This window comes from Orcinus orca, chromosome 1, assembly GCF_937001465.1.
Source record: "Orcinus orca chromosome 1, mOrcOrc1.1, whole genome shotgun sequence".
Lineage (NCBI taxonomy): Eukaryota > Metazoa > Chordata > Mammalia > Artiodactyla > Delphinidae > Orcinus > Orcinus orca.
Window position 1 is genome coordinate 199,486,776 of NC_064559.1, and position 17,147 is coordinate 199,503,922.

At 54.7% G+C, this 17,147-nt stretch overlaps 1 protein-coding gene across 8 annotated transcripts in view; it reads right to left on the bottom strand.

The window, feature by feature from the left end:
• Positions 1–11,201: 11,201 nt before the first annotated feature.
• ARHGEF10L (Rho guanine nucleotide exchange factor 10 like) overlaps positions 11,202–17,147 on the bottom strand; it is a 167,712-nt gene continuing 161,766 nt past the window's right edge. For 7 of the 8 annotated variants that reach the window (XM_049706266.1, XM_049706273.1, XM_049706284.1 and 4 more), the window contains 2 exons: positions 13,513–13,635; positions 11,202–12,258 (listed from right to left, as the gene is read on the bottom strand). In XM_049706266.1, the coding sequence (XP_049562223.1) occupies positions 11,720–12,258; positions 13,513–13,635 (662 nt within the window). In that variant the 3' untranslated portion in view covers positions 11,202–11,719. The remainder of the gene's footprint in view (positions 12,259–13,512; positions 13,636–17,147) is intronic. The other variant, XR_007475694.1, reaches the window with a different exon arrangement.

Genomic DNA, 17,147 nt, shown 5'->3' on the forward strand with positions numbered 1-17,147 from the left:
AGGTGGCTTAATATTACATTGACTAGGCCTGGGTCCCAGCCCATTCCTGGGACTGAAGGAACAAGGTGTTAATAGGATTGGCACCCGCACCAGGAGAGCAGGCGAAGGGGCATCCCAAAAGGATGTCTTTACTACCAGAAGAGGAGGAGGCATGTGGTTACAGAAAAGGAACCATCCCAAAGTTTAGCATCTTAGAACAACACCCTTTATGATGATGTCATGATTCTGTGGGTTGACTGGGTTCAGTTTGGTGGTTCTTTTGCTCGATGTGACATCATCTGGATCTGTAGTCATCTGGGGACTTGACCAGGCAACAGCGTCCAAGACAGCTCACCTGAGTGCGTGGTGCCCAAGGCCAGGACTCTCTCTCAGGTCTTCTCTGTCTCTGTGGGTCTGCCCCAGTTGCCTCTCCAGCAGGGTAGCTGGACTTCCCATACGGCAGCTCAGGGCTCCCGAAAGCATGAAAGAAGAAGCTACCAGGCCCAGAAATGGCATAGTGTCACGTCCATCATATTCCATTGTCAAGCAGAAAGACAGACTCAGATTCAAGAGGAAGGTAAGAAACTTCTCAATGGGGACAGGGCCAAAGAATCTTCAGCATTTTGAACCCATCCTGGGAGGACTGAGCAAACAATGGCAGTAGGTATGCCCCCTAATGTCCACTCAGCTGTCAATTAACTCCAGAAGCACTCATGGAGGCCCTGCTCAGTGCCAGGCCTTGTGCCAGGGGCTGGGCCTGAAGCTGGACCTCCCCACGACCCCCTCCCTTGTCAGGGGGAGGGTCCTATGACTGGGCTGTTGTGTATCTGTTGTCATGGGAGCCAAGCCATTCTGGAGGCACTGGTGCTCCTACAGGTCTTTCCCCGTGAGGCAGTCCAGTGAAACATGGGAAAAGAAGAGGAGAAGGCCTTTCTCTGGGAAAGAAATGCTCGGGGGCTCCAAGGGGGACTCTTTGAGCTGTCAAAGGTGGGGTTTCTCACTCTCCCTCATCAGAGCAGAAAGGTTCTTGAACCAAATTGGCCTGTGTTCTGGTCCAGGGCCTCCAAAGACCAGCCTTGAATGGGTCCCTTTGGCTCTCTGCACCTCAGTTTCCTCATCTCTAAAATGGGGTTGATAATTACCCACCTCATATAGCTCTAAGGAGAAAATGGACTCACATGTAGAAAAGCTAGTACAGTGCCTGACACACAGTAGGTGCTCAATAATGAGGCCCTATTAAGACAGGTTACCACCACTCCCCGATGTCTCAACCTGTTCCAAGGTCTGTGCTGTGTTCCAAGGACACCCTGCCCTGTGGTTTCATCTCAGCCGATTCAGCTTCTTCATACCCAGGCCCCCAGTCCTGAGCATGCCTGGAGGAGCTGGCCCCAGTGTCCTTCCCTCATCTAACCATCCCCAGGAGAGCACTGGCCCCTCTGAGCTCCTCCATCCCTGCCTGTGGGGTTCAGGCCAGCTCAGAGGGGTTGGACTCAACATACTCATTTCATTTCACACACATTGAGTTTGGGCCTCTTGAACCTCATATCCAGAGAAACATGCAAATTGATGCAAATGATCCCTGATTTATGCAAAATAGCATGCAAATGTATGTCCCTGGATTTGCCAAAGAAAAAGGCCCGGTCACCTAATTTAGCAGAAATAACAGGGGGATAAAATTGTGTCTGTCAGTCAGAGTTAGGTTCAGGCTCAAAGAACTCTGGAGGCCTTCTGGAACGGAGCTGAGGGAGCCCTAATCACCCTGGGCCACAGACCCTGACCACAACGCTTGGAACCAGGAGCCCCCAGCCCTGGGTTTGCCAACAGAGCCCAGCTTCACAGTGGTGCCCTGTTCCCCTGCAGCTGAGCTCCCAGGATCTCCCTTCCCTCCAGATGGGGCCCTGGAAGAGGATGCTCCCCAGCCCCACCTCCCTGCCCGCATATACCCCCATGCTCACTACCTATCAGCCCCATTGTTAATATCATTCAATTAAAAACAGCTACCACTGAGTGGGCAGGCCCTGTGCTGAGTACTTTCCACACACGGCTCCTTCACTCCTGGCAGCAGCCCAGGATAAGGAACTGTTATCACCATCTTACAACAGGTGAAACTGAGACCAGCAAGTGGGAGGCCCCACAGCTGTGAGGCCCACCCCCCCAAACCAGCTTTCTCTCAATGTGTCTTGGAGACACATTGGGTCTCCAAGGACCTTTTCTTTTCACACCTGTGTTGGCCTCGAGGCTAGGGGCTTAGCTCCAGGAGGGCAAGGACTGTATCTGCTCCGGGGCCCCGCCCTGAGCCTGGGGCACAGCAATGAATGAAGCCTGCTCTGGGGTATCACTTGCTCAAGCACAGGTATGTTTTCTGCAAACTTAAACTGCCTATTTTATGGACCCCTTAAACAGCTCACAATGTGATACCTATCAGGACAGTTTTCACTGCACTTTGTCCTTATTTTCCAAAAACACTTGGTGAGAGGAACCAGTTTCTCTGTGTCCTGAGGCAGCAGAACCAGTAAGACTTTCTGCACACACTGCTGAGTTCCCCGAGCTATGCCTCTCTAAAGGAGGTGCTAAGGGCTCACAACGTGCCTGGCACGTTTAACGCTCTAAAGAGGGGCATCTCAGATACAGACGCCTGGCAGGGCTCCTGTGTGAGATAATAAGCCAGTTAATGAGGGCTCACCGTGGGCCAGGGGTTGCTCGGAGCATTTTACATGAATTAACTCATTTCATCCTCAAAACAGCTCATGTGATCAGTGCTGTTACTATCCCCACGTTGTAGAAGAGGAAACCGAAGCTAAAGGTCCGCAAACATTCTGTGGCTTGCACTGGCACCTGGGCCCCTGTTCGCACACCTCTGTCCTCAGGCAGCAGAGGGAGGGCGCGGGGCTGGGACAGGGGTTGAGGATAGGGCGGCAGGGAGTGCAGGGTGAAGGGTATGGGCATTAAGGCCACAGCCCTGGGGTCCTCTTCTGTGCTGTGTGACCCTGGGCAAGTGACTTCACATCTCTGAGCCTCAGTTTCCTCATCTGTAAAGTGGGGATAACAACAGACCCTCCTTGGGGGGTGGTTGTGCCGATTCCTTGCCATCAAGGTTATAACGCACTTAATACGGTGCCTGGACCTGGACGAGAGCTCAGCACCTCTGCATTACTATTGGGCAGGACTTGGGCTCACAGAGGTGGGGACCCGTGGGTCACACGCAAAGTGGTGACAGAGACAAAACTCAAACCCACATCTCCTGACTAAAGGCCCAGCACCCTCTCCACCACACAGCCTGCCCATCCGTCGGAGGGGCTGGCTTCCAGGATGGGGCACCTGTAAGAATCTGTTCCCTGCAGAGAAGGAGCCAGCTGTCTGCCTGGGGGAGAGAGCCCATAATGGCCAGGCTTCTCAACAGGAAAGGTTTGTGGTTTCTGTTGATATGAAAAGATAACAAGAAATAGCTCAGGTGATTATATTAATCGTCCTCAATTTACACATTCTTGCTATCTGCTATTTCCCCAGGAAAGTGTAAATGAGGGGTTGAGAGCAGTTCAGCAGCGCTGTAATTAGGTCTGTGTTGTGAAGAAGTTTCTGTTGTGTGTCTTGTTATCAGATCTCTTCACATTGAGGGTCCTGACTCCCCTGTCAGACTGGAAGCTCACCAAGGGCAAGGGATTATCTCCCACTTCAGGCTGGGGGTCTCCACCATCTGATTGGAGAATCCTCCGAGGGAAGAGATAGATCTCCCCCATCAGACTAGGGTCTCCTCCTGGGGAGAAACTGCATCTTCCCCATCAAACTGGCAGATCCCTGAGAGTTGGGCTGGGTCTCCCCCATCAAGTTTGGGGTTCCCTAGAACAGGCCCATGTCTCCCTGTTGCTAGTCGCAACTTCTCCATCAAACTAGGTGAGAAAGGCTGTGAGTCCTCCATCAGACTGGGAGCTCCCTGAGAATAAGGACCTCTCCCCCATCAGACCTGGAACATTCTCGTCTGGCTCTGTCTTGCCCATCAAGACAGTCAGTGCTGTTAACATCCTCATGTTTTGTGGCTGAAGCTGACTCCGTCCTCGTGTGGACCCCGCCCACACGAACACACATGCACCTGCATGGCAGTCTAAAGAGAGCAGGATCAGACCCACAAGAAAGCAGGTTTCAGAGGTTCTGCGACCTCTAAGGAATAATGGGGCAAGCTTACATGTGTGTGTACTGGACTTTCATAGGGTCACACAAAACATGATGGTGTCAGGAGGGCTGGTTCCCCTCAGACAGGACAAAAAGGAGCCCCACATGGTTCTGGCCTCAGGGAGGGACAGCTGAGGTTCCCCTGAGCTGAGCCTAGGATTTGGAAACAGGCCAGGAGAGCCTGGGCCAGAACACAGCCCCCACCCCTAGCCCAGCCCCAGTCCCTCCTGGAACCAGCCCTCCCAGAGTGGCAGACTCTGCCCCACCATCCTCGTCCCCCTCCCCGGGCTGTGTGCACTGCAGCTTACGGCTCCCTCTGAGCCTCCGTTTCTTCATCTCCCTCCCTTTCCAGTTAGTTTTGGGTTTTGGTTTTTCTGTTGTTGTTTGTTTCTTTTGTTTTAATATTTAGTTAGTTGCACTGTGTCTTACCTGCAGTATGCAGGGTCTTCATTGCCATGTGCGGGATCTTTTTGTTGTGGCATGCGGGATCTAGTTCCCTGACCAGGGATCGAACCCAGGCCCCATGCATTGGGAGCGCAGAGTCTTAACCACTGGACCACAAGGGAAGTCCCCTTTTCCAGTTAAGTTTGAAGATTCACTGAAATAATGCTTGTAGCAGTAGCAGCAGGACTAGAAGATGTAGTAATGATAGTAGTAGCTAATACCTAACATCTACTAAGCGCTCACAGCCACCCTGCAAGGAAGGCATTATTAACCCATTTATTCAGCTGAGGACGTGGAAGTACAGAAGCCTGTCCCTTGTCTAAGGCCGCATAGTAAATACATGATAGAGCCAGGATTCAAATGCAAATCTGCATCACTCCAAAGTCTGAATCTGCTGCACCACACCTCACTGCCTCCAGAAAGCCTCCCTCAATTGAATCTCCTTGGCACCAGCACCCTGCTTGCTGGACTGCATGTTCCATGAGAACAAGAACAATTTCATATCCCCAGTGATTCTAGTGCAAAGTACCCAGTTGTATAGCAAGGTGATGTGTTTGAGATATAAGCCCGAGGTTTATTTTCATCCCCTATAAATCTTGATGAGTCAACATCTCCCTGGCCCTCACCCCACTAAAACAATGCCAGATAGCGTGTGTGTGTGTGTGTGTGTGTGTGTGTGTTGCAAGGGAGGAGAGAGAAGTTATTATGGGCTGAATGTGGGTCCCAACCACCAATGTGATGATATTTGGAAGTGGGGCCTGTGGGAGGTGATTATATCATGAGGGTGGAGTCCTCATGAATGGGATTAGTGCCCTTATAATAAGTGGAAGAGACACCAGAGCATCTTCTCTCCATCACATGATGATACAGCAAGAAAGCAGCCTGCAAGCCAGGAGAAGAGCTCTTACCAGACACTGAATCATCCAGCACCTTGATCTGGGACTTCCCAGCCTCCAGGACTGAGAAAGAAATTGTTAACATCACCCAATGATGGTCTTTTGTTACAGCAGCCCAAGCTGACTAAGACATAGGGGATGAAACCTAAAAGAAACAACCAGCTTTGAGTTCCAAATTAGATATTTTTGTGTCCATAGCAAGACTATCTTCTTGGGCTTCCCTGGTGGTACAGTGGTTGAGAGTCTGCCTGCCAATGCAGGGGACATCGGTTCATGCCCCGGTCTGGGAAGATCCCACATGCCGCAGAGCGGCTGGACCTGTGAGCCATGGCCGCTGAGCCTGCACGTCCAGAGCCTGTGCTCTGCAATGGGAGAGGCCACAACAGTGAGAGGCCTGTGTACTGCAAAAAAAAACAAAAAACAAAAACAAAGACTATCTTCTTGAAAACCTGGCTTTGTTGGGGAAGAAAACATTTAAAAATTATAAAAGCCACAGCCAGCTTTCCTGGGCACTCACTACAGCAGTCCATGCTCTACTGGGGGCACGGGGGATGCTCGGCCCGAGGCCATCTCCCTGGCTGCAGTGAAGCAGGCTGGAGGACTGGATGAATGGCTCTGGGAGCAGCCTCGGCCAGGGACCCTACTGTCAAGAGGTGGGGATGTATGCCCAGTGTCCTCACCCCGAAGCTGGGGAATTCTGAGGCTCTGCATGTCTCCCGAGCTCCCCAGCATGGGTCACCTGCTCAGTTAACACACACTGCTCTGGCTTCTGTCCCATCCCTGTCTCACGTCCCATCCCAGTGTCCCCAGTTTGAATCAAAATCCTTGTCTCAGGATCTGCTTCTGGGGAAACCCAGGCCAAGTCACTTCCTTTGATGAAGCAAGAGCAAAGCTCCACGTCTGAGCCCAGAGACCCCCACAGGCCACAGAGCAGCTCTTCCCAGGCCAGAAATCCCATTTTAATCAGCAAGTTGGAAATGGGGGAGACTGGAGGAGACAAGCCTGAGGATAGACACTATGTGGGCTCCCGGGGAGGGAAGCGCACTCCCAGCCCACACCCTGGGCCTCACAAGTCCAGGAGAAAGTCAGGAAGATGAAGGGAGACAGAGCCGTGGGCAGGGATCTGTGTCCCTGTCATGCCCACCAGGGTGGGAGAGGGATGGGGACAGCAGGGAAGAGGACGGTCTGGGCCAGCTTGTCTGCGATGGCCCAAGTGGTGAGTATCCTTGTGTGCAGGGAAGGACAGCAGGAGGGAGAGAGCGGGCTGGGGCACCCATGGGTGGGCGGCGAGCAGCCTGCCATCAGCCTGAGATCCCCAATCCGCAGCTGCACAGAACCCCAGCTGGGAGACGGGTCCAGGTCACAGCTGCCTCCTGATGAGGGTCTCATCTGGAGGCTGTATCTGCTCATCGGGGGTAAAGAAAAGAGTGGTTTTCCCTCAGGCAAGGGCAAGGGGCTAAGGCACATGGTCTGATATGCTCTGGGCCCTCGGAGCTATGGCATCCACGCCTATCACTCCCTCCATCCCAACCACAGGGGCCCCAAGGACCACCCAGGTTGCCTCAGCCTCAGAGCCTCACCCCGGACCCTGCTCCCTGGGCTCTTCGCCCAGACCAATCAGCTCTTTGCCTCCTGTTCGACCTTGAACCCCCTTCCATCAGGCCATTCCCCACCACTCTGCCCGAATTCTTCTTGTCAAGGTCACCAATGGCCTCCACGTGGCTAAACTGAAGGTCAGTTCTCAGGCCTCGTCTTACCCTCTCCACAGCACTGGACGTGGAAGATCGTTCCCTCTTCCTTCCAACCCACTCACGTGGCTTCCAGGACGTCTCGCCTTCTTGGTTTTCCCCTTGGTCTGGGCCGGGCCTTCTCAGGCTCCCTGGGTGTTGCGTTCATCTCCCAGACCTCCCAACACCCGCCTTCCCTGTGCTGTTCTCACGTCTCCTCCATCTCCTCTGCTCCCCTGAGATACAGCCAGGCTCACACCTGCCTCTAGCCTGGACCTCTCCCTGGACAGCTCCAAATGCACAGAGCCACCGCGCCCCCTGCTTCTCCACTCCGATGTCCAATGGCAACTCAACGGTAACGAGCCCCAAACCCAACACCTGGTCTCCCCCTAGAAAACCAGCCATTCCACAGCTATCTCCAACCCCCGCCCCCACCTCAGTAAATGGCAGCTGTGTCCTTCCAGTTGCTTGGGCCAGACACCTTGGGGTCATCCCTCACTCCCCTTTCCCTCCCAGCCTACCCATCAGCTAACCCTGTGGACTCCCGCATCAGAACCCATCCACAATGACTGGTGCCCTTCACCTCCACCACGCCCACGGTGGTCCCGGCCTCCAGCATCTTGCACCTGGATTACAACAGGTGGTCTCCTGACCTCCGCACTTCTACACCTGCCCCCACGCAGTCTCCTCATCTTAGCAGCCAAGAGTGATTGTTAGAAAGCCAGAGACAGATGGCATCACTCCTCGGTTCGAAACCCTCCGATGACCCCCCATGCCACCAAGGAAAAGGCAAGGTGCCTCCACAAACTGACCTAGTAACGCAGGACCAGCTCCTACGTGCCCCCCCCCCCCTCCATTCCAGCTGCCCTCCTGCCTCGGCGCTTTGCACTTGCTGTTCCCTCCGCCCGAAATGTTCTAGGGCCTCATGTCTGCTCCTCCTTCGGCTCTTTGCTCAAACGTCACATCGTCAGCGAGGCTTCCCCAGCCACCCGGTTTAACATCAGAGTCCCCTCTCCAGTGCTTTCTAACCCCCTTCTCTGTGTCATTCCTCTCCAGAGCACAGACGCCATCTGACACATTTTACTTATTTATCTTCTGTTCCCTCTGCAACCCCCGTAGAATGGGGGGCAGGTGCGTACCGGGTGTGTGGTTCACCAGTCTACCCAGTGCCCATCTGGATCCGGGTCCTGGCACATAGTAGGCTTTCAATAAACCCTGAATGAATGGTACCCAGCTCCCATGGCAGGAACTGTCTACCATCCCCTCCCTGAGACACAGAGAGGTTGCGGTGCTTGCCTGCTGTCACACAGCTAGTAAGTGGGTAAAGCACAGTTGGAACTCTGTCTCCCAAGTTTTGCTCTTGGGAGCAGCGTCACCTGGTGGCTAAGAGTCTGGCTCTGGCGGCAGACAGACCTACCTCGGTCTTGGCCTTGACACTTTTCAGGAAGCTGCTTAACTTCCCTGAGCCTCAGATCCCTTACCGGCAAAATGAGGCAAACAGAGCCGCTACTCAGGGCTCGGCTACGAGGATGAAACGAGCCGGCGCACCCAGAGCACTTGTGGTTATTATTACTCTGCTGAATATAAAGTGAGGGCCTCTCCTCTCCTGTGCGAGGCACATCCTCCACTCGACTCGGGAGCCGTTTCCGACGCCCCCCGATCCTCCTTCGCTCTGTTGTCAGAGACTCGAGAGAGGAACCGTTGACTGATATGATAATTTCACTACAGTAGCAGAGTCATTCAATTGCTCGGTGACAGATTTCACGGGCCCCATCACATCTCCCGGGTCCTCTTCAGCGGAGCGAGCTGCAGGGCTAGGATCTAACAGCCCCGCAAAGCTCTCAGACACTAACTCCTGCACAAAAGGGGGAGACTTCCTAATATGAACAGCCTGCCTCAAATCGTTGGGAACAAGGCAGGCTACGACGACATAAGCAATCATCACAGAGCCGCTGCTGGAGGACCATTCTGGTGCTTTCCATGGACCTGTTAACACTTGTCCTCGGTAATTCTTCAAGGCATCATCGTCCCCATGTTAGAGGTGAGGAAACCGAGGCCTGGAGGTGAAGGGATGCCCTGGAAGACACACGGCAGGGCTGTGGCAGAGCTGGACGTGAATGCAGGCCTGCCGGATCCTAGACTCCAGGCTTGTCTGTTGTCCCAAGCGGCCTCTACCTGCCAGTCGCTGTCCCAGGAAAAGTCCCGTCCAGCTCCCCCGGGGAGCCCCACCCAGACAGTGCACTCAGTAATTAACTTGAGCAATGAAAATGAAGACATGTTCTTTTTTTTTTTTTTCTTTTTTTGGTGGTACGCGGGCCTCTCACTGTCGTGGCCTCTCCCGTTGCGGAGCACAGGCTCCGGACGCGCAGGCTCAGCGGCCATGGCTCACGGGCCCAGCCGCTCCGCGGCATGTGGGATCTTCGCGGACCGGGGCACGAACCCGTGTTCCCTGCATCGGCAGGTGGACTCTCCACCACTGCACCACCAGGGAAGCCCAAGACATGTTCTTTGTCCCATTTGTACTTAGAAAGGACTCTCCTCTCCCATTGGAGGTAACAAGCCTCCCTTTGATACAAAATGGGAAACTGAGGCCCAGAGAAGATGGGTTCATCTGGAGTGGATGTAGTGGGCCAGTGTCCAGGGCCAGGGTTCCTCCAGACACAGCTTCCCCCTCCTCCTCCTGGGCAGCCATGCTGGAACACTCACCCACACCCCACCCCCCGCCAGGAACAAGCCAACCTGTGCACAGGCTTTTCCCTCCACAAGGCCCTTCCCCTTCCCTGCAGCACCCTTGACCTCCCCCAGCCCTCGCCCACTGGCTCACGCCTGCCCTACCCGCTAAGCATGTACTTCCTGAGGACAAGGGACAGGGCTGGCTGTGGCCTTGCTCACCTCCGTGGCCCCAGCAACTAGCATGGTGCCTGCGTACAGCGGGGCTCAAGGGGCGTGTGAAAGGAGCGAACGAGGAAGTGACTCCTCCAGTGCACGAGGTCCCATCGGGTAGTCAGGACACGGCTGAAATGTCCCCTCCCTGGCGGCTCTTCGCCTGGGTTCGCGGAGCTTCCCATGGAATCGCATCGAGCCGTGAGGCCAGGTCTCATTTCGAGGTTTGCCTCCCGCCTCGGCTTCCCTCCTCCCCGTATCCCAGTGTGGCCACCGTTACGTGTGGAAGGGAGGACAGGTGGGTGGGTGGGTGGTGGGCAAACAGACACACCGACAGATGACAGAGAGGTGGATGGTTGGGTGGGAAGATGGAGGGAACACTTCCCTTCTGGGTGGTGGGTTTGGGTTTTGGTGTTTTTTCTATAGGCAGCTCCAGAAACTTAAGGATGGAGATTGAGCCAGTTCCCCACCTGCCAATCCCACCCCACAGCCTAGGCTCTGCTCCCAGCCCCTGGAACCCACCCCATCCTCCCTCAGACCCAGGGACCTCAGCCCCCTTCCTCGTGGCTCTGTTGCCCTTACCAACAGCCCCAGACCCTCACCCTCCACACAGCGAAGCCCTTCAGTTTCTTTTCCTCCCAGGTTTGCCAGATGGATGCCAAGGCCTGTGCCTCCACACCATTCCAGAGCTGGGGCCCAGCCTTCTCTTCCAAAAACTTTCAGAAAAGAAACTCCCAAGAGCCCCTCCCCGAGCAGAAGAGAACTTTCTGGGGTGATGGAAACAGTCGTACCTGTGCTGTTCAATGCGGTTGGCACTCACCACCTGGGCACCTTGAGCCACACTAGAAATGTGGCTAATGGGACTGAACAATTGAATCTGTGATTTTATTCCATTTTAATTAATTAAAAAATTAAACAGCTACATGTGACCAACGGCGACTGCACCGGACAGCACAGTTCTAGGGCTTGTTCTCGCGGTGCCTGGCCTGGATCCTTCCTGCTGGTTCCAGAACAACCCCTATCCAGTGACAGCTGCTCTGTCTCTTCGCCCATCACATCTCAAAACAACAAAACAAAACAAAAAAACAACCCTCAATCCAAGGACTGACGTTATTCTTGCCTTTTATTCCAGCATCTCCCAGAGCTCCAATATGTACAGACTTTATACACATATAATATACACCATATATACGTATTTATATATATTCACACACCAGCCCACACACTCTCATACACTCACACACACGCACCCTTCCAGGAAGGGTGCGTGGCCGCCCCTGAGCCCCACTCGGGCCTGGACAAGAGGCACTGGGCTTGCCAGGCAATTGTGAGGTTTTGTGTTTTTTGCTTTTAAAAAGAAGGCCATCTTCTCCAGAGGTGTCCTCCCTCTCCCCAAACCCAAACCACTCCCCTAAACACTCTGAATTTTTTTTTTTTTTTTTCTTAAAAAGGAAGAGGTTTTCCTCTGCCCTGCTCAGGTAGTTACCAGAGTTCCAGGCCCGTCCGCATGGCGTCATGCAGGTCCCTGGAAGGCACTGCCACCCAGTGCTCCCTGGGGACCCTGGACCGCTGGGAGGGTCCACAGCAGGCCGAGAGCCTGCAGCTGCGCGGCCTGGGTGGGGGCTATAGCGTCAAGGGCACCTGCCAGATGAGGAGGGCGCTGTCCGTCTCCCCACACAGGGCTGGTTTCCCACTGCCGCCTGGGGCGCCGCCGAAGTTGCGGTAGCCCTGCCCTCCGGAGATGATGGCCACTGAGCAGATCTCCTTGCGGTGGGCGTCCCGGGCACAGGGCCGGCTGCGCACCCAAACGTCGGGGTCATCAGCCATCTCGTAGATGGAGCCGTCCTCCTCACTGTGCTCCAGGGCTGAGCCGTCCATGGGCTCCGGCTCCCGCACGGAGAGCAGCAGGCCCGGGAGGTGGGCGGTAGAACGCAGGCGGTACTGCAGAAGGATGCCCTTCTTGCGGGTCAGCTCTCGGCCCACGTGGCTCGCAGGCACGGGTGCTGGCTCATGAGCCTGACCGTCTGGCTTGTCCTCCTCGGCTTGCGGCCCCTCGGCCTCCTCCTGGTCACTCCGCAGGATATCGGGGGCCAAGATGCTGGAGGCCACAGCCAAAAAGGCCACAGGCCCACAGTGACCGTTGAGCGAGACCATGCCTTTCCCTGCAGGAAGAGGGCAGAGAGAAGGGGCCCAAAGGCCCAGAGTTTTAAAGACCCAACAGGTCTCTTGGAGAATTTCTGGGGTTTGTTTTTGGTTTTTTTTTTTTGGTTACTGCAATCTACGTTGTTATCTTCCCAGAAGGCCATGGGTCTGGGGGAGGGCCCTCAATGCTCCAGGTTACTTTCTTTGGAGAACTGGAGCAGGGGAACACGAACGACTTTACAAACCACATGGGAACCTCGGTGTGAAAGCACCTGCAGCTCCCTGCCTGAGCCATCCTCACATCTCTGTGCTGTTGCCCAAGCCATTGCCTCTGCCCAGAGAGCCTTTCCCATCCGCCTAACTCTAGCTCAGCCTTGAAGCCCAGCTCAGCTCCTCCACAGGGCACCCTTCTTGCCTTCAGCCATGAAGAAATGATCACTCCTGTCTCTACGCCCTGCAGATTCCAGGACACCTGCCATCACAGCACCTGCTACCCTGACTACAAGCTGCCCCTACCAGACTCTCAGCATTTGGGGGCAGGGTCTCTGCCCAAGGCATCCCTGCAACCCCAGGACCAAGCCTGGGATGAATAGATTGACCTATGTGATAAATCATGAAAATGGGAAATCTTACAATTTAGGAAGAGAGTCTTCTTTGGCAGAGAGGTTGAGCTCCACCTGGGGCTGGTCCCTCAGGACTTCTCCCTCCCACTGCACTCAGCCCTGCCCTCCGGCAGCAGCTGAAAGAGGCCACTTCGTCATCACCCTCAGGACAGAGGCAGAGAGGGGCCCAGAGCTCTGAGGTCTTCCCTGATCCTGGACCCCAGTGCCACAGTCAGGGCAGCCCTCCCTCTAATCCATGCAAACACAGCTGCACATGGATCCCCAGACCCAGGAGCCCTCAGTTATTTCTACCACTGGAGCCTGGACTCTTTGAAGCTGCTGTGGGGAGGGGGCAGAAGGGGCCCAGCAGATCCTCTACCATGAGTCAGGTGTCTCAGCCAATCCCCAGACCATCTGGCCAATATGCCTACTGTGCCCATTGCTAGGTTAGGTAATGGAGACTCAGAGAGAAGACTCAGAAGGAGACTGCAAGGCCAAGGTGATTTAATTCCACTGGCCACAGTGCCACCTGCGATGACAGAGGACGTTAGAGAATGGACCCCCACCCCCACATCAGAAGAGAGAGCAAACATCTGGGCACAAGATCCATCCTTCCCTGGCCGCAGGTGGCTGACTCCCCGGGCCCTGCAGCACTGGCTCCCAGAGCCTCACCTGTGATCTTCGGGATGCCTTCCAGCCGAGGCACAGGCAGCAGGACAATGACACCCTGGTCAGTGCCCACCCAGAGCAGACCCTGGCAGATGAGGAGGCTGGTGACACACAGGTGCTTCTGGCCTGCAGAGGGAGAAGCCAGCATGAGCGGTACATCCTCTTGTGGGGGGGGCGGGCAGTGGATGGGGGCCACGGCAGGTGAGAAGATGGCACAGTCTGGGCTCCTCTCCTGAGATAATCAAGAAGCTAGACAGGGTTGTGATTAAGATCTGGGGCTTAGGAGGCTAACCCGGCTGGGGTCTGGCCCCTGGGTCCCCCAGCTGAGGGCTCCCCCGACGCAGCCTCAGTTTCCTCCTCTGTAAAGTGGGGCTTCCTTGAGGATGCTATGAGGGAAGGCCACGGTACTGGCCCACGTGAGCATGGCTGGCTTATCTTGGCACAAGGTGTGCACTAAGGGCCGCCCATGCCAGGGACACAGCTGGCCAGCTGGGGAGTGAAGGGAGGCCTGGGAAAGTGGGGGTTTGAGGGTGAAGCAGATGGCGCAGACGGGATGCATGGGGAGGGGTCCAGGCGAGTTGGCAGTCTGTTGCAGCCCCTTGGTTTCCAGCCCGGGCTTAACATCTTGCCCACATGGGCCCTTCCTTTGGTGAGGGCAGTGTACCCTGCAGCCCCTGGTCCCAGCAGTGAAACGGGCACTCAGCGCCAGGCGCTAGCATGTTTCTGATGTCAGTCCAGATCAGTTCTTATCCGGCTATCCCCGGGGCTGTCTGTTCCTTTTAGTGAGAATAGCAATAGCAGGGAAGGCGGGTCCCCCTGCTCTTCACAGGGAGGAAGCACAGTACGGGCTGCACAGCGTGGTGAGTGCAAGCACAGCTGCGGGGCCAGGCGCTGGGTTCAAACCCCAGCTCTGCTACTTCCTGGCTCCATGTCCCAGGGCCAGAAACAAAACCTGTCTGTGGCATGGTTCCCTCGCTTGCAAAAGGCGACAATGATGATATTTCAAAGCCTTGTCCTGAGGAGTAAATGAGCCAATGATTGTAAATTACATAATCCAGTGGCTGGTACATGGCACTCACAGGTAGGGGCCGTCTGCCATCCTCGCTGCTGTTCCGTTGCTAACAATTCCGGTCAACGGGAATGGGCATGAGGGAGGGGCTGGGAGCCCACTCCTGCCCCTCCAAAGGGCCGTCTCACTTCTGGCCTGAATTCTTCTGCCCAAGGACAGGATTATTCTCTCCTCAAATTCAAAGTCATGCCATGACGTGAAGTGATGCTTAGAACAGGGGGTTCTCAAGCTGGGCATGCATCAGCACCACCAGGAGGGCTGATAACTGAGGGGCCAACCCCAGAGGTGAGCCCCAAAACTGCATTTCCAGCAAGTTCCCAGGATACCGATGCTGCTGGGCCTGGGACCACACTTTGAGAAATACTGCTTTGCAGTTTCCAAAGCACTTCGTATACCTGCCCTAGCCTCACATAAGCCTTGCGACAGCTGAGAGGTATGCAAGACCCAGATGCTGTGCCCATTTTCCAGACAAGGATATTAAGGTCCAAAGAGGTCACCCAGCTGATGAGTGCGGGGTGGGGAGTGGGGAGGAGCAGAGCTCAGGCCTGCCGCTTCTTACAGCCTGATGCTTTCACTGCCTCTCTACTCGAGCAAATTACTTGAGTTCCATACCTGTAGGTGTATGGGCTTCCTCTGCAGAGCAGAGTCTCAGAGCAGAATGGTGTGGCTCCATGGTCACCCCAGAAGGAAGGTTACTATCTTGGGGTTCACAGAGCATTTCCTAACACACTGGTCTATACCATCACCCATCCATTCACTCAGCACCCCAGCACATCCCCAGGACCTACTTTGCGCAGGACGCTGCACTTGGTGCTGGAGGCACAGGGGGAACCACGCACACAAAGTTCTGCTCCTAAGGAGCAAACATTCTAGAACTTTCTACAATAATGGAAAGGTTCTCTACCACACTGTCCAATTCGGTAACCATTAGCCACATATGGCTACTGACACTTGAAATGTGGGGAGTGGGACTGAGGGGCTGAGTTTGTAATTTCTTTTAATTTTAATTTTAATGGTAGCTACTGTACTAATGCAGCCCTGGGAGGGGAAAGCGGAAAAGAAAACAGAAACAAGGAATATAGCTCCTAGGCAGAGGAGTGAAACGGGGCAGTGAGGCAGAGAGCGGGTGGGAGGATGCCGGGGTTTTGTGCCTCACTCTGCTTCCTGGGGGGATGGGGAGGCTGCATCCAATGACAAGGAGGCGGCAGCCACGCCAAGACACAAGCAAAAGCCCTGGAGGCGGCACGTGCAAAGGCCCTGTGACGAGATGAGCTCGCGGTCTGTGGAGGACTGAGCCAGCGCAGCTTGGGGATGAGGGCTCTGCGAGACAACGGGGGGAGGGTCAGAAGAGTGGATGGGCCAGGGCTAGGGCTTTGACTGTTCATTCCGAGCGTGATGCGGTGCCACTGGCAGGTCTAAGCAGGGGAGTGACGCACCCGGATTTTAGAGGAGCATGTTAGCTGCAATGAGACGGAGGACAGGGGTGATGGGGGGAGCAAGGAGACCAGCAAGGCAGGGATGGTGGCATCTGAGACACGGTGGTGGCAGGGAGATGGTGAGAAACCAACAGTTTAGAGACAGACCTGCTGACAGACTGACGGGGAGGGGGAGGGGAGAGGAATCAAGGACAGCTCAGAGTTTTTTGTCTCAAGCAGCTGGGTGCATGGCAGTGCTGGGGACCGAGACCAAGGAGGAGCAGGCTTGGAGTAGGAGTCCAAGTTCAATACTGGATGTCGTTTGAGATGCACATTAGATACCCAAGTGGAGCTGTCAGCAGGCAGTGGGATATAGGAGTCTGGCGACGTGATGCAAACTCAGCGATTCTTATTCATAGTGTTGATTCAATGTGGAAATGGAAGCCACAGTGGGAAAAAGCCAGTCTGTCAGGGGCCATTTCACAAACAGTATCTGGGTTTGGGGGAGCTGGGACTCTTCCCCACATCCTCATCAATTCAGAGAGTGTAGGCTCCCAACCACTAGGACAGCCTCAGAGGACAGTCCAGCCATGGGTGATTCCAGCCCTCGTGAAATCAGAAAGTGCAGGGGGCTCGGTCTGCGAGCCTCTCACGTCACCACCTATCTTCTCTTCTTGGCTCTGCTCAAGGTCTGTAATTCCTCTATTTCTCCCTTTGCTCAGTTACTGTTTGCCTTCCCAAATGTAAGCTTCCTGAGGGCAGCAGCTTATCTGTGTCTCAAAGTTGATTCCCCAGCTCCTGGCCGAATACCCTGGTTCACGGTAGACACTCGAAAAGGACCTGTGAGTTCAGATCTAGAGAACAAACTAGTAGGGGGAGGGACCGGGGGTGGGGCAGGACAGAGGAAGGGGATTAGAAGGTACTAACTACCAGGTATAAAATAAATGTGCTACAGGGATATATCGTACAACACACGGAATACAGCCAATATGTCGTAGCAACTATAAATGGGGTAAAACCTTTAAAAATTGTGAATCACTACGTTGTACACCGGAAACTTATATTGTAAATCAACTGTACCTCAATAAATATTTTTTAAAAGGACCTGTGAGTAAATGAGTGAATGAGAGAATGAATGAATGAAAGCGGAGAAG